Below are 27957 nucleotides of genomic sequence, written 5' to 3' on the forward strand. Positions count from 1 at the left end.
TTTACTTTACACTTAGCTTTTAAAAACCGCGAAAGAAATCTGAGTGCCCAGAAATGTAAAAACTGCAATTAAAAATTTAGACAATTATCCCAAAATAATTCTAATTTTAATCAACGTAAGACACTCGCGATTATATTCGTGTCTGCGATAATAAAAAAAAAAAAAAAATTCTTGTTTCTCAACGGCGATCAGCGTTTGTTGAGCGAAATAAAATGTAATTTTGATAAGGAGGTGAGATAGAGATACCATTTTATTTGCGTTCGGGACGCTAGCAGGGGGACCGAGTGGTCCCGCGAAATTGGGGCCTCCTGGGGTAACGCCGATCGCATTACCGATTACTCCAAAATCGAGGGGTCCGGGGCTCTTGGCGCCTCCCGCCAGCTCGTCCACGGGTCTACCGTAATTAAACACCGGGGCTTGGTACTGGTTGTTATATGATCCCGCTTGGTTAGCCTGGTTATAATACGGCCAGGGCGCCGGTCGGTTAGTAGTAGTGGTAGTTCTAAGCGTGAACACAACCTCGACCGGGTTCCTGGGCGAGTCCGGTATTATCGTCCCGTTCGGGAACTTCCGGACTAATCTGCCGTCTGGAAAGATGCCGAATATCACGTATGGGCTGTCCACGTTCCTGCCGTCGATTAAATTGTCCTCCGGCCGCTTGCGCACGATAGTTTTGTTCGGGTAGATGCCGTAGATGAGGTAGTCCCGGACGGGCGCCTTGGAAGAACCGGGTCGAGGGGTCACCTGGCCGCCGCCGAATCGGTTCAGATAAGGCGGCGTGTTCGGAGAGCCGGAAGGCATGGACGACGGCGATGGAGGTACTCGATTTAGCACGGTGGTGCGTGCGGTAGTCGTCGTGTTCGTGGATGGTGCGGCACTCGTAGTCGTCGTCGTCGTCGTCGTGGTCTCTCCGTCGTTCATCCTCGATATTGTATTCAGATCGTCGGTTTCGGTCGCGGTGGTCGTCGTAACCCGCGCGGTCGACGCGTCGGTCGTCGTCTCCGTGGAGACGAGATTCTCGTTTATGTCGGCAGTCACGGTGGTCGTTTCCGACGTCGACCCGACGGAGGTGGTGAACTGAGGTCGCGACGACGTTTCCGTCGGCGTCGTTCGTAAGCTCGGGATCGTAGTCGATTCGATCGACGAAGATGGAGCGGACGGGGTGGAAGTCGCGCTAGTAGAAGATGCGGGGAGGGTGGTAAAATTGGTTACTGATAAGGTTGTAGATGACATGACGTTAGGAGCAGTGGTGGTGATGGTTTGGGTCGTTTGCTCAGGTCGAAAGAGCCTCGTACCAGCCGTCCCTTGGGCGGTTGTCGTAGACGTTGTATCCTGCAAACGGGTAATAAGATTTGGCGTTTCGCTTACGAGATCGGTTAGCGTTTGAGGGGCGTTTGTTGTTACGTCGCTGAATTGATTAGTGTCGGTGAAGCTCGCTAAGCTACGAATTGATTCTGTTGTGGTGGAGGGCTCTGTACCAAATGTAGGCTGAGTATCGCTCGTGTCGAATATCGTTGAAGGTACGGTAACGATATCCGACGTGTTTGTTACGAGGAATTGATCGGCCTGCGGGCCAGTTGCAGGTATTGTCGTGGTAAATTCCGGGGTTTGATTAGTATTATCTACGACGGTTGTTCGTACGTTTATTTCCGTCGTAGCTACGCTGGTAATTAATTCTTTATTCGACGATTCGTTTAGGCTGGGCAGCATTCTTTCTGTATTCGTGGGGGTCGTTATAGACTCGTCGGTAACGAGGTCTGTTGCGAATTCCGATAGCCGATTCGACAGATCAGATTGCGTGTTATTTACAACAGTCGCAGCGATTTGCTGTTCAGTATTGTTATTGAATAATTTAATCGGATTAGATAGCTGTAAGTGAGGCGTATTAGTCGTTAGTCTTAAACTCGTGCTGCCCGTAACCACAGTATCTGATGCTTCGGTTTCTATTTGCGAAGACGTCGTGGTAACTTCGACTGAATTAATGTCAGTGGGTTGCGCGTTAGATTCCGCCAACGAAACGTTTGGTTTTTCACGCTCTAAAAATTCCGAAAATTCTGAAGTTGTAACGGTGGCTTCTGACGCGCCGTTCACGGATACAATTTGATTTTTATTATTGCTGCCTACCGTGCCGTCGATTGATTGCCGTGTGTCATTCATCGCTTCCGTAAAGAGAGTCTTCGCGATAGTCATTAATTCAGTGAGTAACGTGTCGTTAGACGACTGAGCGTCGTTTTGCGTAACGAAATCAGTGACTCTAGGGATCGATGTGACGGTCGCAGCTTCTACGTTCTGCGTTGTTTCTTGGTCGTTGAACTGAATCTGCGAACTGGTTTCCAGGCTTATCGAATTTTGAGTCGCCGCTTTTAGTCCGTTAGTCGACACTAGTTCTACGTCGAAATCTAACGACTCCGTCGTCCCGTCAGTTCCCGATTCGGGTCCTCGCGCGGTGCTCGCCTCTTCCGGTGCAAAGTCCTCCGTGTTCGTCGACGACGAATCCGGAATTGCATTGGCAAAATCGGGAAAGATGGTCGTCGTGACGGTGGGCCTCTGGATCGGCGTACGAAACGTGGAAAAGTCTTTCTGCGACAGCCGAGACAAGATGTCTTGCGCGTAGTCGATTAAACGCGTGCGATACGTGGACGAAAATGCGGGTGCTGCCGTTGCTCGGGCCTCGATAATATCGTTCGAGATCTCCTCCGTCGTGGTTGACTCGATGGTAGTCGTGCTTTCCGTCGTCGAGTACGGAGTCGTCGCGTCAAATTGCTGCACGGTATTAGTTTCTATGTCCTCGTTTATGTATGCTGCTTCCGTCGCGCGAAGGGTCGTTTCTTCAAGCTCTTGCACACCGTTCGCTTCGAAATTTTCCGTGTCGTTTATCGGCACGGTCGTTGTTTCCAGAACTCGCGTCACAGTGACGCTCTCAGTAATCGGCGCGATTGTATCCGGTGTATCGCTTGCAGTTTGCAGACCGCTAGATAGCAACGGCACTTCCGTGGTCTCGGTGCTCGCGTCTGTCGATCCGGCGAACCGAGCGTCGTCAAAATCGGGCACCGTGGAGAACTGCGACGTCGAAGTTACAGTAGCCGAGATCTCGGTGGTGATAAGCGAGCTCGCGATAGCCGCGGTGCTCGTATCAGTCGGCGGGGTGTTCGTTATCACGTTAATAAAGGTGGTCCCGGGTGACTCCGAGGTGGGGACCGAGGTCGTTTCTCCCCCGTTTGCATCCGGGTTTGCGGGGGTTTGCGTGACCGCCTCCTGGGTATTACTCTCCGCACCTAATCTCGAAGTGGGCAAACCGTCGGCCGGCGAAACGGCGGTGGTAGTGTCTGTGGTAATGATATCTGGGGAGGATGTGGTGGTGATGATTGACGCGACGGTGTCATTGTTGTTAGAAGTATCGTTATCGGCGCCGTTAGGTACTGTAGCGTTAGAGTCTACCTTCGTCACCGCGCCGGTTAGTCTTTGCCGCTGGGACGCGTCCTCCACGCCCAGATTCTCGTTTCTTATGCTAGCCGACTCTAGTGCCTGATAATAAGTGACGAATCTGGGCTCGCCGGGGCTGCTGACGGCTACGGGTGGCGCCGAACCGGAATTCTGCAATCAAAAATTCGGTGCGTGCGAGTGCTGTACACACTTACGTGCAGGTATTGATAGGCAAAGTGGCCGCGATTAAACCCGGAATTCGATTAAAAAATCCCTTTGCGATATATGCGTTGAGAGCGGCGCTTCAACCTTTAATCGTCGCCGAGCTTTAAACCGAAACTCAAACTCGTGAACTCCACTGCGAAAACTCTACGAAAAAAAAACCAAGAAGACTTTCAAGCTCGAGCGTTTAAAGGTTGATACGTTCGCTAATTTATTTACAGATGTGCGCTCAAATAAATACAACGGTAATTAATTCACGTAGCCGGGTGTATTGTACAATTATCTTAAGCGATAAGCGAGTTATTAACATTAAAAAAAAAAATTATTAGAACAATTATTGTGACCTAATTCGGGTGTAATCGTACGAGTAAAATACGTTTGAAGGAGTACGTGAGCGTACACCATCTCCAGGTACTGGTACGAACTAGCCAGGAGGAAGGAAAATTGTCGCCGAAGTCCCCGATGTAACAGACATGACTTGAAACTTGTTCTCGAGATTAAAAGATTACATAGAACTCGGCGGAGAGAGACCAGTTCCTCTTTTTCTATTCTTCGGGGCACTACCGGCTCTTACTGCGTTTACAGAGGCCTCCACCGACGTACTTTCGCTATTACATTATTACGGAAGTGTTGCATTAACAGCTTTTCGCACGATTGCTCGATGGAGACCTCAAAAACGGCGAGCGTTCGCGGCACGTGCGAGGTATCTCACTTACGTCGTGCAAAAAGAAAAAGCAAAAAAAAACAAAGAGTCACGCAAACCTAATTTAATTCTCTATAACATATAATCACTTTGATATTTTGAAAGGTTGCTTTGTAAGAAAAAAAAAAAAAAAAAAAAATCTTTGTACAAAAATAAACAGAAAAATGTGAAATCGATTGAGAAAGAATAGATAAAAAGATAGGGCATTGATAGCGAAGACGACGCGTTCTCCCTCGATTTTATCATGCGTTAGAAGGAAAGATAAAAGGCGCGGAACACTCATAACTATATAGATCTATTATGTACGAATGTGCGCTTTCACTTCTCGCCAATAAGAGCGAGAATTCCTTAATGAGATAGAGCATGCAGAATGTCTTTATGGACCCGAGATAGATTGCGTTCGATGACTCGCGAAAACACATCGGCGGTGAGAATAGAATTGAGTTCTAGCCGCGGATAAAGATGCAACGGACAGATGGATGATAGAGATACTGAGACGGACGGTGAAATAAATATCCGTGAATTTATCGCAAACACGGATGGTGATTTCTGCAATTCGGCGAAGCGTAGACATTTATTTACAGTCAGTAATTGAAGTAATTAAAAGAAAAAAAAAAAATTTGCACACCTCTCTATATTGTCAAAGAGTCGAAAACGCTACGACGTTACATTTACACGATCGCAATTCAATCTTTACAAATATATATCCTAAATGAATTAAGGGTTAAAGCTAGAATATTAAAATTTAACATTTTTATTGCACTTTCTTCGTAAAATTTTCTTTTTTTTTTATAACACATACATATGTATATGCCTGTAGATTTTAACTCTATTTTAATTCTAACGTGGCTAACGAAAGGGCAAACAATCGCTAATTGTGTGCAATGCTAAAAATTCGATTTATATATATATATGTGTTTATATAAAAACATAAAGTTGTATGATACAATATTTGCAATATATAAGTGTATGATACGTGAGTGCTATGAGATAATCGTGACATGTTCGATGACCGTGCATTAATCTACCTCAAAGTTAATAAGTCATCTTTCTGTTTTTTTTTCTTTTTTTTTTTTCTCTCTCAAAATAAATCCCTCTCCTGAATGTTAGAACGTGATATTTAATGACTCGTATAAATCAACCAGTCCCAGTGGATTGTTTGTGCAATGATTATGCTCGTGCTAGTGTGAGTACTCGAAGCGGAAAGTGTGCTCTGCTTTAATGCGCCGATAAATCGCTAAGTGAGACCAAAATTGATTGAAGCTAATGGTTAACGCAATTTAAAAGATGCATCTCGTACGACGGTCGTTACACTTTGGTTACTTGCTAAAGAAGGAAAAGAAAGAAAAAGAAAGTATATAAATTGGGTCGGCAAATAGAAAAACGGTCTCTTATTATGAAACAAAGGGCGGGCAGATTAACGCAGGCGGTTTGCATCAATATGATTAAGTACGAAATCGCTCGGCGGGGTGGCGACGATCGAGCCGGTCCACGATGGCGGTGCAACTGCCTCGGAATCCTCAGGCAACTTCGTAGGGAGCACCTTTTAAGCACAGAAAATTACCTCACGTAATTTCTCGTGAAGGGAAGCATTAACGCATGTTCGACTTGCTTACCGTTTCATTTGGAAATTTTCGTAGTGAGTTTTTTTTTTTTTGTACTTAGATTTATTCAGACTTATTTCACTTATATCTTATATCACTAAACTATGCGAAGAGAATTTTCACGTACAGTAGAATGGCGTGGCACAGTATCGTGTACGCATGATACATAAAGGATGTACAAAACACTGATATTTCATATTGAAGTGATGCCAATTCGGGTATAATATTCACATATTGCGTGTATAAAGTATATGCGTGCATGTTACAGCTAAAACCGTAAAGTCGCAATGTCGTTTTAATCATTTCTAGGGAACTATTTCCTCGGTAAGTATGGCGTATATTTAAAATTGTGAGGCGAGAAGTCACGGAATCGTGAAAACGAGAGGTGCCGTGCCGACGCAAAGTTTCGCCGCTAAAGCGTAAAATTGAAGCTGGCGAGTTAATATAAATCGTCGCTCTCGCGTTAATTGAGCAATGAAAGACGCGCGTCTCTCCCCGGTGGCGTTCTCTCATAAAATTTTCTCCAAAATCCTTAAAAGTCTTACCTCTATCGGTGTCGAGGCTGTGGTCGATGACGTTGTGATTGACGGTACTACGGATTGGCCCACGGACGGTTTTCTTACTAACAATTCCGCTCCTTTGTACCTCGCGCTAAATCTCGGCGGTGAACCGTTAGGCGTTATTCTGGCTGGCGAATTCTATTAAAAAAAAAAGAAAAAAAAAATTATTAATTGTAACATATTTCCTTCGAAGGTTCAAAAATCATAATTAAAACAATCTCAACGAATAATACACGTAATTAAAATAATAAGAATTAATTTAAATTACTCAGGCATCAATTTTTTTTTTTTACGGTAAAGAAAAAAAAATTTATTTAATTCTACTCACCGCGGTGTTCACGTTAGAGTAAGCTCCAGAGAAGATGGGCGTCTTCTCGCCCAGGTTATTCAAAAGCGGTGCCACGGTACTCCGGAGCTGCTCCAGCAAATTGGTAGTGTTCGCTTTGAAATATGTGCTCCGCGTGGGGTTGAAAACGTTGGTGTTGCCGCTGCTACCGTTGCTACTCTCGACGACGCCGGACGTCGGCGAGGTCGTGTCGTTCGCGACCTGTACGTTGACGAAGGGCTCGGAGGGCGAGGGCACCCCCGGCGTGACCTGGGCGCTGTACTTGACCGGTTTCGGCGTGATGGTCACGCCGGCGGTCGACACCTCGGAGTGTCTCCTATAAGTCGACGTTCGCGGCCGAAAATCGCGCCTCTTCGTCTGCGCGGGCGTCGCCTCCGTACTGGACGCTTTCGGCACGGCGTCGTACGGCGTAAAGACGCCGGTCTTCTTCCGAATGTACCTACTTGTAGGCCCGACGGTCACCGACGTTACCATAGACACCGCGACTTCCGGCGGCTGCTGCGGCTTCGTGTACCGCGGCCGTACGCTGCTTCTCCCTTCGCTCGGAATCGTGGTCCTTTCGCCGTCGTCTAGCGAATTGAACTCCTTCCCGTCGGGAACGTAAACCGGATACACCTTGTCGGCTCTCGTCGGCGACAGCGTGGACAACTGAAACGTACTACCTGGCGTGGTGACGGTCGGTGGCAGGGTCACTTCCTGAAAGAACTCCGTGGGGCGGACCTTCGGCTCCGCCGCCGCATCCGCGATCGACGCCACGGTGATTGTTTCGATGTACTTGTCTAGCTTTTGCGGCTCGATGGTCGTAGGGATACTGTTCTCCTCCAAGGGCTTCACCGTGTTCGGTAAAGTCGACGTCTCCTCTCGCGACGCAGCGGTTGTCGGAAATCGGACTCTCGTCGCGTCGGTCGCTTTTTCCCCGAGGATCCCGTCGCGATGCGAGACCGTGATTAGACGAGGCACAGCGAACTCTGTTACGCTCCTCGCCGACGTTTCCTCAATCGCTCTTTCAGAAGTCACTCGGCTTTTCTTAGTCGTGGCGATAAACGGCCTGAGCGGGGCCTCGGCGTTCCGGTCCTTCGGCAGTTTCCTAGTCTCCAAAAGCTTCCACCTACCCTTCACCGTCGGCTTTTCCTTCGTTAAACTCACGGTCGTTGAGTTCCTGTGAGTGGTGCGAGCGCCGATCAGCTTGCTAGTCGCCTTCGTCGTTTTCTCTACGTTCCTGCTCTCGCTGACCGTCGATACCTCCTTCGCTCTCGACTTCGATTCGGAATAACCATCCGTTGTCACGTCAAAGTCGTTCTCGTCAACGTTCAGCTCGGGCTTTATCAGTCTCCTCGCTAACTCCAGTTTCATCTTCGACCTTTCGGAGAACAGACTCGCCAGGCTCGGCTTCGTCGCCTGAAAAGGTCGTTCAAAAGGCTCGGTTTTAAGTACGCGACGGAAATCGCCAAGCGTTCGTAAGCAACCTGCCAAAAGCTCGGAGGTAGGTTCTGTTAGTACGGCGACACCACGTACAAGGCGCTCGTCCTCCTCGAAGCGAGACGTTTTCAAGATCGCGATAAAAAAAACTCACTGTAGACACTATTTCGTTCGGCACGTTAACGGCTAAGTATATCGATCGTTTAAGGAGCGCTAAAAATCACCCTGTCGATTTAAGGGGAGAATAGAAGCCGGGCAAACTCAAGGAAGAAGACGGTCCACGAAACCAGCCGGCTAACGACAGACACGAGCCAAGATTTCGTTGGCACGGACTGAAAGTTTAATCGTAAAATTTTTTTCATCAGACCACGACCTAATTAAGAATAACTTTACACCCCGCCAGACAATGTAGTGCAATATAGAATGTACAATACAAAATAATGGAACGTGAATAATTAATATTAAGTGCGTGATATTTAGCGAATTATTAGATGTTCGATAGTCGTAATTACTGATATAGATTTTTTTTTTTTTTAGAAAAAAATACAAGCTATCTTTCTACGTCATATTCTCAATTACAAATCTACATCTATGCTTTATATACAATATTTACAAATAAATATTTATATTAAACGTTAATTCAGACTGGTGTAATTAAACACGTAATTAAAAAAAAAAAAAAGAAAAAAATTTTAATATAAAATATAATATATCGTATTTAAATGTATTAATAATTTTAGAGACCCGAAGCGTTACGCGGCGGCACTTTAAACGCATTTTAATTTTGCAAAAATCCGCTAAAGATATCTGGTCTATTTAGCACTACAGTTAGCAAATGCAAATAATAACCCTCCGGCATCGAGAAGCGCATCAAATCAAGTTCAATTATCCGTTTGAATAATAACGCGGCTATTACTCGATTTGCTTCAACGACCTACCTACGAATGCACTTTCTCTTTTGAACTATAACAGACAACGTAAGAAGAAAGAGACAGGTTGATTATATCAAAACCAGTTTGCAAAATCGCGAAACTAATTCACTCATTGCGCGATAATGGACATCTATTCATCTCCCGTTCCTTGATCGTCTTATTAAAGGTGCTTGAAAGTAAAACTAGGATTACTGGGATCGTAAATCGGACTAGATCGGCGGAGGACGCTAAAAGATTTATCAGGCTTCGCGACCTTTTCACAACCGACGTATCTTGAGAAAACTTCTCGTCGAGGACTCACCATCCCTTGCGCCACGACACCATTTAAATCCAGTCTCGTTTGGATGTTCACTTGACGCGACCGCGTTCTTTAAGCTCCGGCAAACGCTTTCCGGCGGAAGCTTTTCGGAGAGCGGGTTCTCCAAAATCGCGACTGCTCAGGTCACGCTTCTACCATCACCGACCACCACGTAAAAAAAATAATGTTAACCACGCATCATTGTCCAGCTTTGATTGGGTCTTGATAATGCGTTTGTAGCAACCAATATACCGCTCCTTATTTCATACACAAATCCCGCACGCAGCGATCGCGAGGGATCGTTCGACGGCGAACAGTCGCGAGGAACGATCTCTCATCGCGATGCGCTTTATTTTGCGATAGAATAAAATCAGATGTAAGCTTTTTCTTTTTTTAATTCTTTTGTCGAAGACTGGAAAGAAACCGTGATGCTTAGTGTTATGTTAAAATTATAAAATTATAAATTATAAATTTTAACATAGCCTTATGTTAAAATTTAAAAATAAATTAAAAAATTAAAAAATAAAAATTAAAACGCAATTGTTAAAAAAAAAAGAAAAAAAATTACAGTCAAAAATAAAAACACAATTGGTATACAGTTCCCATGAATAAATTCCGGAAGTTGAAGGGACTCTGAGGGACGCGGCTCCGAGGAGGTCTCGGAGCCGCGGACGAGGGAACGTACGGGAATGACAAAAGCGATTTCTCAGCCTACGGATCTCAGCCAAGTATTTTGTTATAAATTAGTATGCGTAGCACTCCCAAAACTGTCGGTTAAATTAGTGGCCAAACTGCCGCTGCGTTCTTACTTGTCGCGTATCTGGGTCGGGTGTCGAAGTAGTTAGGGGGTTCGTAAGAGGAGAGACGTGCAAGATTACGTCTGTCGTGGACTCATTCTCCACTGTATATTCGGATGCATGCATCGTTTTCGTGCTGGACCGTGTATGCCGTTTGAATGTATGTTCCTCGGGACGTTCCTACGTGGGGAATTTTTCAAGCTTTATAGAATTACGTACGTACAAGAAATAGCATACGTCGGGAAGAGTTCGTCACCGTATTAATTAATTAATTAATCGTACTTTTTACCGTGCTTCTACCATTTTCACTTCCCATGTTTATTTATCAAACATGCTATTTAATGAAGACCGTCTAATAAAAAGTCAAGGGCTACTTCTCCATGCTAAAAATACAACACTTTCAATCCCTGAGAATTCAACCGTCGAAGGATTTAATTCGGCAAAGGGCTCAAGAAAAAAAAAGTAGGATGTTACAAATCGTTAATACGTTATAAGTTAAATTAAATTAATAATTTTTAGTCCATTTAGTTGTTGATTAAAAAATCTATATGCTGACTTACTTGCACGCTGGTCCTAGTCGTGCTTTTTCCTCCGGTAGGTTTCAAATTAGAATTTTTCTGAAAGTATTCTTTAACTGAGTGCATCATAAAATAGCGTTCGCTATTAACGTCTTCAACAGCGTTATAATGGTAATTAACGCATTGATAAAAAATAAAGCTTTCGTGATAAAAAGTTAAATCGTCTCAACGACGTGAAATTGCGGAAAAGTTTTGTTTGTCACAAAAATTTCAAGTTTCTGCGCTTAATATATTTCTCTTATATTATAATAATTAAAAAAAACACAGAATTTTCGTAACTTTTTAGTAAAATTTAACATTTTAATAATAAGCATAAAAAATGTTTTTTTTTCTTTTTTTTTCTTCTTATTTTAATAAAGATTTGAAGACTAAAAAATTTTCTTAACTTTGAGAAGAATTGAGACAACAAATAAAAAGCAATATAGACAAAGTAAAAGCGATTCATCGAATGTAAGAATTGTGTACTCACCAATTGAGATAGCCTAGCTCGGAACGCAGGAGGATAGTTGTCGCTTTCAACGTCCGTTCCCTTGGGTAGACCAAAGCCTTCGGATTTGTTGAAGCTTTTGCTACCCCTCGTAGTGCCCTTCGCCGACGATATAGTGTTGCTCTCGTCTTTCGCCTTCGGCCTCTTGGTACCTCTCCGTCCACTCTTCGTGTTGTTTAAAGGCGCTTCGGTGCTCCTGGCGTCGTTGGTTTGCACAATTTCGTTGGTTTGGTCCCGGTCCACCGGCACGGACGCGGTGGTCGCCGAAGTAGCGTCGTTGATGTGACCAGGTCGACGTTTAAGGGTCCACCCGGGATTGCCGCGTAACTGCGTCTCGCTTCTGGCCGTGGTGGTTCTCGAATCCGCAACGAGCGAAGCCGACGCCTCGGTCGAGGTTTTCCGGCCGCGAAAACCTAGACCGTGGTTAAAGAAATCTTCTTTCGGCGGTTTCTTCCCTCGTGAACTTTCGCCTCTGTCTCGTCCCTTGTTGCGCGAAACTCGCTCGGTTGAGGAAGACGTTCGGGGAGTCGTCGACGGTCTAATCGTCGTAGGGTTGAATGTGGTGGTCTCCACGTTCGCGAAAGGTACAGTCGTGGCTTCGGTGACGGTCGCTTTTGGAATATAAGCAGTAGTAATTTCTGAAAAAAGAAAAAAAAAATTAAAAAACTAAAATATCGTTAAAACGTATATATTTTTACATAAATTTTTTTTCTTTTAACTCGTCATTAAGTAATCGTTAATGTAATAGTTAAGCAATCACGATGATCTTAATAAATGAGACCAGCCTCGCCTTGAGACAGATTGTTAATTTATTAATAAGATTAATTACTGTTTCAAAGACTAAATTACCGAGATTGCTGGTGGGCGTGCGTGACCGACTTCTAGATTGCGCCCGAGCGTCTTGTTGCCCGTCTACCTTGGCTTCCGTAGTTTTCGACCTGGACTCTTTAGACTTTCGCTTTCCCTCGGATGTCCGTCTGTCGTCACGTCGCGCTTCCGTTCGCCTATTCGCACTCGTCTCAAAATCAGCGTCCGCATTTTTCTGCCTGCCGCTTCTCGCTTCCGCCGGAACCGCGTCTTTCGATTTCTGCGCCGTGCGGCCTCTCGAAGTGGCGCTTTTCGCGTTAGATCTGTGCCTGGAACCGGACGATCTGCCCGTTTCCTCGGTTCTGCTGGCTTTGCTTGTACCTCGGCGGGACGTAATCGAGGTCTCGGAATTAGGGTCCCTCGTCTTCGATCTGTTGCGGGACTTCGATCGATCGGAGTTTCTCCCTTTTTTCGCGCTGGATCGCGAAATGTCGTTGCTCTCCGGCTTTTCTTTCGCCGATCTCGAGGCTTGTCTCGAGGGCACAGCCGAGAGGAAATTCACGTCCTCGCTATTTCCGACCGTGAGAGGCACGTCCACTCTCACACTCTCCGAACCCGACAGCAGAATATCTTTCGCCTCGTCTCCGACGCTGCTAGAATTATTCGCGCTCTTCACGTCTACCTTTTTTAACTCTTTCTCCGTGGCAGTCTCAATTTTCGCGTGTCCCGATTGGATTTCCTCTTTGGCCGGCTCGTTACTCAGGCTCTCCGCTTTTTCCGCGCTTCTGTTTTCCGGGGGACCTTCGGACGGGCTCGCGTCGCTTTTCGATTCTCTTCCGTTAGTCGCGTAAATCTTCCTTCCCGTTCTCGATCTCAAAAACTCGGGCGGTCTCGTGGCCGTATCGTGATTCAGTTTCGCGTTGTCCACCCAAACGGGAGACGCGTCCGAAGAGCTCCTTCGGGAAGCCGTCGGTCGCTTTGGTGGCTCAAACTTGCGTTCTTTAATTTCGTGCGCATCTCTGGCTCGTTCTTCTTTAGGCGGCTGCGTTGAAAACGACTTTTGACGGCGTCGCGAATTTTCACCGTTGCCGTTGTTACTGTTCGAATTTCGTGAAACTGTCCGTGACGTGGTGACAAAGCTATCTGCCGTCTGCTTCGGTTTCGATCGCGTCCTAATGGAATCCTCGCCGGCGGGATGCGCCTCGTGCTTTTCCAAGGTGGAAACTTCCGAGCGGGAATTCTTAATTCGCGGCTGCCGTGTTTCTAAAGTAGGAAGATCGCTCGATTCTGTCGTCGACCTGGAATTGTATCGCGTGGCACCGCGACCGTGCGGTCTTTGTCCATCCGTCTGAAATAATTGCCGGTGTTAATTAGAGTATAATTATTTAGTTGTATTTTTTTTATCTTCGCCGCTTCGTTAAAGAAATAATAATATACCGTTAACTGCTCCTCTGTTATCTTCGTTATTAAAGAAAGGAACTTTGTAGAGTGTTCGAAAAACTCAAATGTTCGGAAAGTCAAAGCGATTTCGATTACTTAAAAAAAAAAATATCTATCCCGATTAATATCTATAATTATCGTCGATAATCAGCACGCTTCTTCACGTCGGCCGAGTAATTGGCAAGCAGTGGTAAATGCGAAGTAAAAGGCGTACGAACTTTCATAGGAACGGATCGCTGCAGATGTTCCAGCTGGGATACTTAGAAAGTATACGAAACCGTCGCCCGGGGACGTTTCTCATTTATGCGAATCGATAAACGATCGATCAATGGCTACGATTGTTTGATTAGCGGTTAGAAAAGTAGCGATACGAGTGGAGATCCAGGTGCGCGTTAGTCAGATTACGTGAATTCACCCTCATCTTGCCTAATCGAGCGAGTTTGATCGGCGACGTCCATTTAACGCCGCGCATCTGGGAAACGCGAAAAATCGATCGATCAAAAGACTATCGCTGAAAGAAAAAAAAAAAATATCCTGGCGACGTGCGACGGCCTGATTGCACAGATTCCATACCTGACGAAAGCGCGGACAGGCACCAATTATGCAATTAAGAGAACTCTTCTGGAGTCCGGATCAACGCAAACGGTAATGACTAGTCGCAACCAGGTCGGCTGATCAGACGTCGCTGACGATATTGTCCGATAAACGCGATTAATCGCGGTTTCGAGTCGACAAACCGATCTTACTCGTCGCGGATTATACCTTCGTCGTTGACGTTAATAGGCGGTATTAAGACCTTCGTGACTACGCTGACCTGGCACTCGGAAGAAAACGGCCATGGCGTGCACGCTTCTCGTTTGTAAATTTTTTATCCTTCCTCTTCGCAGTTGCGGCAAACCGTTTTCCATATCAGAGGCTCGTAAGGAAATTTAAATAAGCGGCTTGACTCTCTCAATTCACTTTTTCAAGCGATCGCCGCATTTTCGTGTCAAATTAATTTCCCGAAGAAAGGATTTTTCTTTATCATCCGCGCAGATAAACGTATCTCGCACTTTGATATGGAAAACTTTGCGCGCGGCTTGTGATACGTAAATGTATATCCGACTTTTATTTCTATTTGTTGAAGCCTTTTAGTCGTTGATACTGAAAGTAAAAGTCAGCGTGTAACGTCACGCCGTGTTATTCTGCAAGGTGTACCGCTAAAAGCAAGCTGATCTAGTCGATCAGATCTACGTAATCGGAACGCAAGAAATTGGAGGACAATGTACTTTCCGAAAGCAAATTTCAATGACGCGAACGAAAGATCGCCGGATTAGCGGCCCGGGGCATCTCTTAAAAAGCACCGAAGGTAACAGAATTTCGAGAATCGTTTCTTTCTTACTTTTTTTTTTCTTCAGTAATTATTAAAATTAAAATTAAAATAATTAAAAGTAAAATGTGTGACATCATTCTTCATAACGACCGACCGAAGAAACGTTCGGCGGAATTTACGAAAGAAAGAAAGAAAGAAGGAAACGGCACCGAGGAAAGTTCCGGGATTTGCAAGAAAAAGAAAAAAAAGAAAAAAAAATGAAGTAACTCAAACCGCGAAGGAAAGTCGAATAAGCGCGCGTAGAAATCGACGAGATTTTCGGAATCGCCTGAGTGCCCGGCGGTGATTACGAAATCGATGTACGCCGCGCAAATATCGGAAAAGTTCTTTAGACAGGTGAGAGGCTTGGGTGCGCGAAGGTGGACTGCTTCCACGCCGTCGAGTCAAAGAGGGTCGTCTACGTTCGGGCGCATTGTCCTTGCCACGTATCCCGGCAGAACTTGCATCGGTAATATTATATTCAACCCGTTTAATTCGCCACGCGACCTTCCGCACCTTCTGACGTATTCTTGCGAAAAGTTGTTACTCGGTCAATCCTTTTTTTTTTCCTCTCTTTTTCCTTCCACTCGCGCGTACTTCGTTCACCGGCTATATAATTTGCAGCTTCCTGCTCATTTCGCACGTACTTAACTCCAAATGGATCTATTAGCGTCTGCGGTAAAAGCAACGCAAAGTACAGGCAATAGGAAACAATTAGAAAATTCAGGTCATTCTCTATGCGCGGAATTAATTACTTTTAAAATAAACAAGCGACAATACTCCGAATAAGCTTCACGCGCGGTGCCGCAATATTGTTTTAAAAAATGAAAGAAAATAAAGGACTTCCTACGGTGTAAATGTAATTAAAATAGAAGGCTAGAGTGTCTGGAATTTTTTAACGAGATAAATATCGGGCGTATGTAAATATATATCGGAGGTTTTGAAGGTGTTCGTTTTTTTTTAATGCAAATTATTATCTTATTTAGCGCTTTCGTATCACGCACCGCGTAACGAAAGTGTACATAAGCGCGGCCTAAAAAAGAACTGGTCCGAACGGGCCAATTTTCAAGGTGTGGTCCGCCGTATGGACCCCAGGTGAAACAGTTTTTACGACGGAGTTTACTTAAGGACTTTGTTTTACTTTCACTCATACTTTAATTCTTCGTATACCGCTGAATCGCAGAGAATACACCGCGCAAATATATTGCATAAAAATATTTAAAAAAATAAAAAAGAGTAAAAAGTTTACGCGTTAGAATTCCTATTCTTTGATATAAAATAAAATAAAAAAAATAATTAAAATAAAAATAAAAAAAGGTTCTACGCGAGGATCTATTTATACGTAATCCTATATTAAACTGCGATGAAGAAAAGACTGCGCGATTTACTGAATTAATTTCACTGCTTAATTTATGTTAAGGCGATAAGCGCGATATTAAATATTAAATATCCGCGTACTGAATTATTTCGCGCTAAACGCGATATGTCGAGCGTCGAAGAGATTTCTGCACGTGAATCACTTGAAATGCAACAATCTCGGCGACGGCTCGAACGTTGCAATGAAAAGCAACTTTTCCCGTTAACAGGCTAAAGTCAGGCTCGAAGGACACTTGCGGCAGCGTACGCAAATGTTACAAAGTTAAGTGCAGAGCAAACGACTTGCGTTATTGAGATTTATACCGTCTTTAGACTTTTGGCCTTTCGAGATAATTACAATTGCGCGGTGTCTCGAATTAATGTGAGAGAAATTAATTCGTGTCGTGATTTAAGCGACATTTGAAAAATTGGCCTCGATTTTATGTACACTCGTCTGTGAAATGCGGAAACCGCTATTAATCTAAAAAAGAGAAAGCGGATCCTCTCGCGGGTCCACAGCCTTTCCAAAAAATTAAATATTAAACGCGTCAAAATGATCCCGGACAGCTTATAAATTACATTGGACAAACGTCAAAAGTGCGAAAACGGTATTTTATTATTTTTTTTTTCCTTTTTTCTTTTAACGTGAAAAGCGAGTTGGCATTCGAGTTCTTTGTGAAAAAGACGAGAAGAAACGAGAGAAAGCTGCATAATACTACCGGAACTTTTTGGAAAATAAATATACATCGCAATTGACTTGATAAGAATTTAATTTCACGCTGAGAAAAGGTGTAACTTAATTGTATCTTATTGTTATCACGATATCTAAAGCTAGCAGAATTATGTTAACCTCTCGAATGCGTTTTTATCTCTGTTTTGCTTGAATGGGCTTTCCATTCAGCTCGAAGTTCCGTAATAAGACGTACTGGCGCGAGAAAAAAAAAAAAGAAACAAGAAAAAAATTTTGATCTCATTAAACGGGTTAAAGTTAAACTCGTAGCTCCGCGTTGCGTAAAAGATTAACGCTGCGCAATCACGAAAGAAGAGTCTCGAGGTGAGAAGCCTAAACCCTGATTCTGCACGATAAAGCGCAACGAATCGCCGCGTTTCAACAAAATTATTAACGAAAGGCAAACTTCTCGGCATAGAATTTATCTGCCGTTCGCATTTACCGCGTTTACGCACGTTCGCGCATCGTGAATAATTTCAAATCTCGCCGTATCGCAGGAAGATGTTTCGCATCTTAGCGAGATGCGATTTTCCCTCGCGTTACTTATCGCGTTATTAAATCTGCCGCGAACAATAAATGCTACTTCTTGCAATTAATTCAGATTGAAACGGAGCCGAGTCGTTATCCCGACGTAACAGGTGGGGGACGTAATGAGAAAAACGCAGCTCTGCGATTTTACCGCCAGCTATTTACAATTGATTGCAGGCTCCCAGACACTTTGTGTAAGTGGGTCATTACTGACAACAAACCAACGCGCGCGTCGAACGCATTATCTCCTGGCGTAAAGATATTAATATGCAAAAAAAGAAAAAAAATTAAACGTAAATATAAATTAATAAAATTAAAAAAAAATTAAATTTTATTACATTACGATTCAAGTATATATTAATATTATTAAACATCACGTATCTTACGTATGCTTCCAATATATCTTCGAATATTCGTTCGCATATATTCTTATGATATTTAAATTTAATTCAACACCAAAGTCCGCTGGCCTCTCTAATAACTCTTTCGTCCCGCTTTGCGGCCAGGCCGCGACGTAAATTAACGCGCGCACCGTAGTTGACGATCGAATCGAAACGCGATCGCGACGCGCGAAATATCGCTAAATAAATCAGGAAGTCTGACGAAGCAAACGGTGCAGAAGAAGCGCTTTCTCCGATGGAAAACTCGATTTAGATCGCGCTCGTGCGCGCTTGTGCAACGCGCCACATCCGTCCGCGTGCGTGCATTTGCCGGCGAGCGTGTTCGAGAGCGCGTACGCGCAATAAAGCATCGCATAAGAGCGCATTTAGCCCGCGGTAGGTCGGTTCCAAGTCCGTGGTCTGCCAGCGTAGAACCCAAGCCACGTGCGCAATTCCCGCGGCGCGTTTCGCGATCGAACGAAAACGGCGATCGTGCGAAATGTCGATTGCAAGCAAACGCAACAAATTACAAAGGGGGGAAACACAAAAAGAAAAAAAGAAAAAAAAGGCGCCTCACGCGCGCGGCTTTGACGCGCGTAACGTGCGTTTGTTGGATACCAACGTAACGTTTTACGAGGGCGTATTGCGCAACGTACGTTTCTAATTAGAGACTTTGCGCGAGTTGGACGAAGGCAGGAAAGTCCCGTTTGCGATTTATACATCAATCGATTGATACATTAACTCAAGCGCTTTTATCCGGAGACAGGAAACCGTGCGGCAAGCTCGGATAAACTTTAATTCCCCGACTGATTTGAATACTTTCGCTCGTTTGTAAGGTTTAACGTGGCTCGGCGTTTCTCGGCTTGATTAATTGCAAGATGTAGCATTTATAGAACGCGGATCCTTATCAATATGTATATATAAACGGAAGAGCTTCCTCGTGTATTTAATATTAATATTGTGAAAATCGATTGGAAACTTTTGTGTTTCGAGTCTGGCCGTCGCAATAAATCCGATCGGCGTCGTAATTTTATTAGCGTTATCGCAATTACTTCGTAATCGTCATGCTTAATTCAAAAGTGCTCCATTAAACTACATTCTTGAGAACGTTAACGGTAAGGACGTTATGTTCGTGGAGAAAGAGACGTCCGCCTTGAACCGCGCGCCGATTTCAATCGGAACGATTTGCAAACCGCGAGATGTTCATATCGTTACGTAGATTATCCGTTATTATGACGAAACGAGGGACGTCGGGGACTTTGCAAGAGACCGCTTATACAACGATAGAAAAAAAAAAGGAAAAAAAAAAAACGTCTCGGAATAAGAACTGTCGTTTGCGCAACGCGTTATTAAATCGATAAGAAAATCATCTTGTTCTTGCCGTTGCTGAATTGTGATCGTCGGCAGAAACAGAGGAATAATTGTTAACGTTGATTAATTTTTTTTTTTTTTAATTAATCGCGGTTTTACTTAATCCGCGAAAGTAGTTTAACGATCAAAATTGGATTCTAATAATGTTTCCTTTTTTTCTTCTTCTTTTAATTATCGTCAATTAAGGGCACGAAACAGGGACGCTCTATACTCGGCGTATTTTTTTATTTGCAATATATTTAGCGTCGCGAAAACGGAACGCGGGAAGGTGATTTTGACCACGCGGTATATAACGTTCGCTAAAAGCGAACGGCGCACGACTAGGCGTGGTTCATGCAAACTTGCGATCTCTTTTTTATCTTCTTATCCTCTCACTTCGTTTATATGTATTCTATATCTATACGCAACACCGTATTTGCCGCGCTGCTTCGATACCTACCTAGATCGGCCGCCGTGAAACGCTTACATGTTTAATAAACGGAATTACGATTGTGTAACTGTGTAACGAGATCGAATGCGACTTTACGAATTAATTTGAGAACAATGGAGTACGCACTTTCATAGATCGGGACAATCGGATTACCTCGCGCTGATTAATGTCCATCGTTCCTTAATTAATTTTAATTTTCACTATTAATAATTATCGCGCTGAGAGAGATTTATTTCAAATAAATTTGTACAAACGTTTCATACGTTACTTCCACCTTCGTAAATTGTTATGTAAAATTCTAAAGTCACATAAGGAAACGAGCAAGAAATTCCATGCGTGGCGAATTATCGCCGTTCGCTTGAACTTCAATTGCATTGCACACCGAAAGTCCGCGTATATTCATTGAGTGATAGCTAATGATAATAAATGATCGAGAGCATTAACGTCTAATGTGCAAAATTCAATTAAATGAGAAATGTCATGCGGATGTAATAGACATCAGTGACATTATAATGAACGTATTAATAAAATTTATTACATCTTCGTACGCTATTCTCAAATCAACGGAAGATTTGAGAAACGCAGTTCCGCGGAATAATCATACTCCTCTAAATTTAAATAATTATTCTCTCGTCCTCTTTTTCTTTCTTTTCTAAAAGCAGCTTGTAAAATCACATACGAGATTTCGAACCATTGAGAAAGTTTTCTCGACTGATTTGCGTCCCGCCCGTCGAGTCCAAGACTCATACGTACCGATCAATAGTTTCTCTATTCGCGCAAAGTGCATATTAATCTGGATTTCTATTTTTAACTGACTTTTCGATCGGAAGACGATTCGCGCGCAGCTACGAACTCGCTGCGGCAACTTTTACGGTGAGAGCAGTCGGCGAAAGCGTTTCGAGATCTTCCTGGCGATCATATTATTATAGGCAAACGCAAAACGAATAGCTGGAAATCTGGATATCCGAGTACAATCGAGAGGGAAAGACGAAATGACTCACCGTGTTGACAAGGCGCGAACTACTTTCAGTTTCTCTTTTCCGTGATGTTCCGTGCTTTCATTTACCGTAAGTTACAAAATACCGTCGCGGAATGGTTACGTTAATTTTTCACGGCAATTCCTATTTAACGATCTTCCCCAGCTGACTACATTTTTAATAATAAATTAATTTTTTTGGAAATAATTTCACAGCGATATCTATTAAAAAAAAAAATATCCCAACAATTGAGAATAAAAATTTAAAGAAAACCTTTAAGTAGCAAACCCAAACGATAATTTTATTTTCTAACTGTACTACTCGGAAGCTGTAGCTCGTCCAAATCGTTTGCAATACGGAAACTATTTTTTAATAAAAAAAAAGAAAAAAAAAGAACAAATTAAATTGACTTTGAGGAAGAATCTATCATTAAGGTGAAACCTTGTACGTTCCGTATTCGCGAATGAAACAGTGCAAAGCGGCGGTCGAATTAAATCGCGGGCTTAACATGCGATTTCGTTTAATCGAAATGGGAGGACGAAGTGTCGACGTCGCGGATAACCCGCATGGCTTTTCCACCGTTATACAAGCGATCGGTTAGTAAAGGAACCGCTTCCTTTCTCAGCCTCTAATTACCGAGCGTCGTGCCGTGCGCCGCCTGCAACCTCACCTGCGCGATTTAGTCGAATAATACGAATCGACTTGTTCCGCTGGGTCGACGGCCTTCGCGGGAAAAAAGGAAGAATAAAAAGGAAAAAAAAAGAAGAAGAAAAAAAAACAACGAGTCGCAATGTCGTAAACGATATCGAGTATCCTTGACACAAAACGCATGGAAAACGGATCTCGTCGGTCTTCGCTCGTACGTTAATTTGCGGATAATCGCGGTCCCGTAAATCCCCGATTCTTTCAATCTGCGTCTTCACTTAGCGTTGCGCAATGCGGCTTCACGTAACGCAAAGTGGTGGAAATTAAAGCTCGTTCGTTATCCCGTTCGTTGTACGACGTTATTTGCATTGTTCGCTTTCTAATTAACGAGCATGTATGCGCGAATACATTTCTTTTTTTTTTCTTTCTTCCGGAGTTTCGATCGGAAAAGTTCCACGGCATGTTATGTCATTGAGAAACGCATATTTGTACAACAATTGATAATACCGAGGCGGAAGGGTTCACCTTTCGATAAGTCGCTTCGATAAATTATATATCGTTTAATATAATTTATTACCTGATTTGTCTGCTCGCGTGAAGCTTCGGTAATGGCGAAGATCAGCAAAAACGCCACCACCAAGCACAACGTCTTAGCCATTCTGAAAACAAATTAAAAAATTGTTTAAAATAAATAAGTAGGTTAAAAAAAAAAAAATTTAATTAGGAGTAATCTGATTCAAGAATTGTATGTATAATTATTATAAAAATCATCGTTGCGTGTTCATTCTATATTCTACTTATGATTTCCTTCGAATGTCAAATTCATATTAAAAAAAAATACTTAATAGCCTGCAGCTTATATAAATCAACGTAATCATCTTAGACGTAATCTTCTTGCTTTAATAAAATTTAATAAGACCTTTTACAAAATAATTTTAATAAATGAAAACTGAGCAAACGCAACGGCATTATTTGTGCGTGGCTCGAAGTTACTTTTACTCTTGCCGGTTGTTAGTCCCTATCAGCCACGCTGTGTATTTTCAATGCAATATTATCCTTTCCCCCTCGCTGACATTCTTGTACGCCCGGTTTTGACACAAAATTGCGTACAATAATCGAAACCGAGAAACAAGGCGCTTTCGTCACGTCAATTTTCTTATGTCACAGTCCCCCTTTCAAAAAAAAGAAAAGAAAAAAATGTATTTATTCCGAATTATACAAAAACTATTGACTCTCAATTTAAAATACGCACACGATGTCTTAAATAAAACTTTGCGAGGCCTTCTTTCCGAGATTGAAAATACAGAACGCGATTTAAATTAGCGTTTCGTATTTAACATTTTCCTTTCTACTTATGCGTAAATAATATTTCGTATTAAAATAATTTTATGGAAAATTTTTGCGGCAACGATTATTCCTCCTATTAATATATTCGCGCTTGTGAATGAACGGAGGCGTCGCGGGATAATCGAGAGAAGATCGGTATCGAAGACTGCTCCATTCAATGCTGCAATAATGTACACCGCAAACGCAAGGCGATTACCGATTTACGTCTATCACGAGACGTATTCAAGTAGCGCCGATCGGGCAAACTTCCTTCAAGAATTACTTATCGCGACCCGAATAGTTTTGCGAGACGAATACTTGTGGTCGCGTATTTTTTTTTTCTTTTTTTTTCTTTCTTTTTTTTTTTAACGTGAAGGCAGAGAAGCGGCAAGTTTACACGCTAGAACCGAGTAATGTAGGGTTTCGTAACCATGGTATCAGCTTTAATTTCTCGCGGGCGGTTCGTACTTGCCGATAGAAAGTAAATTCTTTTCGCGTAGCATACGCGATCGACGATACTGGATCCGGATCGTTTCAGGAATGCCATTTTGTAACGCGCAAAAATTACCCGGGGAAATAATTTGTTTCGCACGTACGTTTAATTGAAACGCCAATGTAGTACCGATCGTTAAAATTAATTACGCTTATAATTAATAAATTTATAATTAATCAATTAATTAGTAGATCAACAATATTATATACGGGTTTGTTCGATGAGACGCAATGCCCGTTGCGGAATTCGTACATTCAATTACCCCGGTTTCCTTTTACGATGCATTTTGCAAGATAATAAAGCCATCGAGCGAAGTGCGGGTTCGCCAGCCTCGATTACAAGCCGCTGGAGCGTCTTACCGCCGCCCGTTCGCGATCGTAAAGACGAATTGTCATCGAGCGGAATTACGGCAAAAAAAAAAGAAAAAAAAACCAGCGCCGACGGAAATGAGAATTTTTCGACTATTTGCACGGTCGTTCGGCTATGATTACACGGGTGCCCGAGTTTTACGTAAGAAACGGAGGTCGTGCATCTGGCGGTACGCGCGCACGTGAAAGTGGTCGGCCGAGTTACGTTGTCCGGGGAACGGTCAGTTGATTCCGAGTCCGGTTTTTAAGGCTGTTGAATAAAATTCGGATTATTGGACCATTCGAATGGTCCAATTTGCGCGGGGAGCCTTCATTGTCCGACTGCTACGTGCCGATCTGTTTAAGGTTAGGAACTCCGGGATCTCTCGGGTGAATTTGGATTCGAACCCCCGGCGTTAGAAACGCCGCTCATCTGGAAGAACTTGGAATTCGCGAGCGTACCCGAGTCGCGGAGCTTATTCCGAGTCGAAATAATACGCCGTGTCGTGTATTTAATTACGCGACGTTCGTCGGAGGGTTTAAGTGCCGGTCAGATTGTTGCAAGGGCACATTCTCAGCGGTACGGTTCGAAGAAACGTGGAGAGTCAATCGCGAGTAGGTGACCGTCGTTGAATCTACATAGTCGAACCCGGAAGCTCCGCCGTTCATCGCGCGGAAGCCGGGAAGCTTCGGAACGTGCAACTTTAATTTACATGCAGCACTCACCTTGCTTGCAGCTGCTCAGTCGTGCCTAATCCTATGTCTCATTTCAGAGCCACCACAGCACAATTCTTTCCGGCGATCTGTGATACTTTCTCCGATGGCGGGATTAAAAGCCGGAGAGAAACTTCTGCGGACCCACGGCAGGACGAAACGGATCGACGACGCGCGGATCCAAAAGCGAAGAACGAAGAACGGACGGCACTCGACGTCTTCGAGATGGCTCTTCGGGGGTTCGTACCGGAAGCTCCAGCTGGCGCGGCGGCACTTTTCGCGAGATGGATACGAAGAATTGATCGTAGCCCGGGCGGATTCGATCGAGATCACAAACGAGCTCGTGAACGATTGCGGCTGACTTTAGACGGTACGTCGCACTCGGCGCATCTTCGGACGCGTCGATCTTTTTTTTCCGGCGTTTTCGCTCGCACCTTTGAGGGGGGCGCGATGTCGCCGGTCGGATGGAACGCTTCAAGACAAATGCGAGGCCAATCGAACGTCGGCCGTGTCAAAAATCTCGCTTCGCCAACTGGGAGGCGAAAGAAGGGAAAAAACCCCCCGAGGCACTCGACCAGGCATTTTCCCTTTCGCCCGAGTGCGAGACCACCACCAAGCGATCGCCATCATCCACCACCACTACCGTCACCGGCTGCTACCGCCGTTGTCGCCACTTATCCTTCGCCGTCATCAGCGCCTCCCCCTTCCCCCTCCTTCCTGGACCCTGGACTCCGCGAGGCACCAATACCAAGATTCGATCTGGTGATCGGCGATCGACGAACGAACTGCAAAAGCGAGCGAACTGCAATTGTTAAGTTTCTATTAAATTGAATTAAATAGAAAATTATCAAATTTAATAAAGATGTATTTAATATAAAATTTGATAAAGAAATTGATCGCGAAAATTCAGCGTGGTATCGCACGAATGGAAAGCTGCAGGAGTTTTATTATTAATTATGATTTTTGTATTCATGCATTTAATGCAAAATTTTTGCAACTGTTATTTGTGTGATAATTAATTTTTTATTTATTATAGATGGCAGTTTATAAGTAAGTCTTTTACCTTGAATTGTTTTTTTTTCACGTGGCACAAAAGACGCTCACTCCCGCGTGCGTGAATTTCATCGCCGGAATGGTCTCGATCAGAAGTGGAGACTGAAAAAAAAGAAAAAAAGAGGCCTGCAACCATGAATTAAAGAGAAAGGACCTTTCGGTTACGGAATAAAATGAAATGATATATGCGAGAGAAGGTCGAAGTAAATTCTGTTTCAAATTTCGTCCCCCAGAAATCGATCGGCGTTATTAAACTAAATTAATTTTTTCCCAACAATAAAACTGAATACCATATTAGATTCTGTGCTATTTTGCTAGACAAATTTATTTGACAGAACTGCGATTAAGAGTAGCAATTAAATTGAGCTGTCATCCCGGCATCAGCCTTGCACCTTTCTTGGCATGCAATCCTGATGAAATTCATGTAGAGCGCAAGTCATGAAAATAGATTTACGAGGCGCGCTTATAAAAAAAAACGGGCGTAAAGAAAAAAAAAGAAAAAAAAAAATAAAAGCGCGCGTGTAATAAATAATTAATTGCGCGCTGATCGAGTTATTCGATCGGTAGGTAATGCAAAAACGTTCAGTGTCGAAAGAGCGCTCTATATGAAATATCCGCTCAACAAAATACCTTCGAGAATATCTGGCGGACGTATCTCCGGGAATTTATAAATGTTCTGAATTTGTACAAAAGTAAAACGCTGAACGAGCTCGAAGTGCTAGTTGCGGGCATCTTTGCTGCGTCTTTTAATTAAATTCACCGACATCTAAACGTGGTTCGAACGAGCCGCGACAATGAGATAAAACGTACACGCCCGACGCGAGAGTAATTAGATTTACAGGTACAAAGTTGTCTGATAAAAACTGATAGAAAATCACGGCGGCGTAACGCTGCTTTCTCCTTGACAATCATATTGAAAAGTAGATCATTACAGGGATCGCGATAACGCGCGGCCGCTGATATTTCTGCTGAAAGTCGGCTAAAACGTCGGAGAAAATGATACGCGCGGTCCAATTACTTTCGCGACGTGCCCGTTCGCGCTAATATTGGACATTAGTGCGACAACGCGAGGCTATAACTAATTCCGTTCGAAAATATTATCTCGCCAAAGGAAGTGGAAAGTCGAACGATTTCTCAATAGTTTGACCCATCTGCGATCGTCGGTGTGCCTCCTCTGCTGTATTCAGAGCGAGGCAAAAGCGCCAATTCTTTTTAAAGCAATCTAAAATATTAATTAAAAAAAAAATAATTACTTTCTCGACGGGAGCTTTTTCATAATCAAAACCGTGTATCATCAATTTCTAATTTTATTTTATTTTTTATCTCAATGCATATAATATTTGAAAATTAATTTTTTATCGCGCTTTCTTTATTAATCTTTTTTGTTTTTTTTAAATACTTTTGCACACTTACCTCATTCAGAAGAAACAGCTCAATGATATGTTGCCGATTATATACGGAATAGTAATAATTTTATGCAGTCATTGTAATGCGTTTTTCATTTAATATATAATCGCATATAATTTCTCCCAGCGTTCTGAATGAAAATTTAATGTGTACGTGAAGGAAAATAAAGTACTTACGGAGTGCTCATATTTATAGATGATTTACAGGCAATAAAGAACAGCTTTATATATATAATATATGGAAATTTATTCATAATATAAATTACAAAATGTAATATAAATTACAAAATATAATATAAATTATAATCGTTACAAAATCTTTTTATTTTACTGTTAAGTTTAAACATTATTGGCGATTGATCTCTTCGACTAGATAATTACTATATTTTCTTATCTCACATTCTTTTTCATAACTCCTTTCGATCGATAAGCGTGGAAGTATCATGCACACGAGTTTTTAATCTTCTGTATCACTGATATGTCCATCTTCATCAGTATAGTGCGTTGGATAAATTAAAAGTGTTCTGGCATCATTGCCGCCCAAAAATTGCTATACATTCCATCTGATTTTAGTAAAGGGGCCACAACAGTATGTCTCTTATGTACCAAATTGAGAAGAGCACTCGAGTTGGTCAAAAAAACATCGGCATTCAACATCTGCAAGAAATTTTCTTTATATAGTTACGGAGAGAGTTACTAATAAAAATTAATTTAAAAGGGAACGCCTAAGGGAACGAATGACAATCGCGCTGATGCAATTGCGAAGCGAGAGGCAAGGTTATAATCTTGTTACTCACCAAATCTTATTCGATTGTTCGGGATAATCCTATCGCTCCAGTAGACTTAGGAAATACGGTAACGTCTGAGCCTTGTTTCTGGCCAGCATACAGATTAACACGGTTGGCAGTTTTGTTGACAAGTCGGGCATATCAGACGTCGCCTGCAAGAATGTGAGGTTAACGAGGATGAAAATCGGCAAATACTCTCGAAAAATCATTGTAAAACGGTTAACAATAAATAAGTTTCAACAATAAATGCAGTCCCGTCATTTCTAGCACCTTTTTCTTTGTAAATTATAAATCCATCAATGTTGGAAACAGATACAGTTTGTTCTATTTCTGGTTCGACATATACGACTCTAAAATCACGTTCGCCAGTTGTCGTCGGCGCAGCAAAAGTCGTATCTGTCTTCCAGCGTACGTCCACATACTGTAGTGTGATCTGAGATCAACGG

General features: G+C 43.1%; 1 protein-coding gene and 1 long non-coding RNA gene across 2 annotated transcripts in view; both read right to left on the reverse strand.

The window, feature by feature from the left end:
- LOC139101136 (mucin-2) overlaps positions 1-24748 on the reverse strand; it is a 29491-nt gene extending 4743 nt beyond the window's left edge. The window contains exons 1-9 of the mRNA XM_070654027.1: positions 24277-24748; positions 21962-22043; positions 12219-13524; positions 11352-12007; positions 10865-10921; positions 10317-10484; positions 6841-8256; positions 6498-6650; positions 247-3594 (exon numbers count right to left, since the gene is read on the reverse strand). Coding sequence (XP_070510128.1) covers positions 247-3594; positions 6498-6650; positions 6841-8256; positions 10317-10484; positions 10865-10921; positions 11352-12007; positions 12219-13524; positions 21962-22042 — 7185 coding nt within the window. The 5' untranslated portion in view covers position 22043; positions 24277-24748. The remainder of the gene's footprint in view (positions 1-246; positions 3595-6497; positions 6651-6840; positions 8257-10316; positions 10485-10864; positions 10922-11351; positions 12008-12218; positions 13525-21961; positions 22044-24276) is intronic.
- A 2112-nt stretch (positions 24749-26860) lies between these two features.
- On the reverse strand, positions 26861-27921 carry LOC139101140 (uncharacterized). Its single transcript, XR_011545509.1, has 3 exons — positions 27782-27921; positions 27521-27663; positions 26861-27380 (listed from the first exon to the last, which is right to left on the reverse strand). It is a non-coding gene; the product is annotated as an uncharacterized lncRNA (long non-coding RNA).
- Positions 27922-27957: the final 36 nt, after the last annotated feature.

Source organism: Cardiocondyla obscurior, linkage group LG01 (genome assembly GCF_019399895.1).
Source record: "Cardiocondyla obscurior isolate alpha-2009 linkage group LG01, Cobs3.1, whole genome shotgun sequence".
In the NCBI taxonomy this organism is placed as follows: Eukaryota; Metazoa; Arthropoda; class Insecta; order Hymenoptera; family Formicidae; genus Cardiocondyla; species Cardiocondyla obscurior.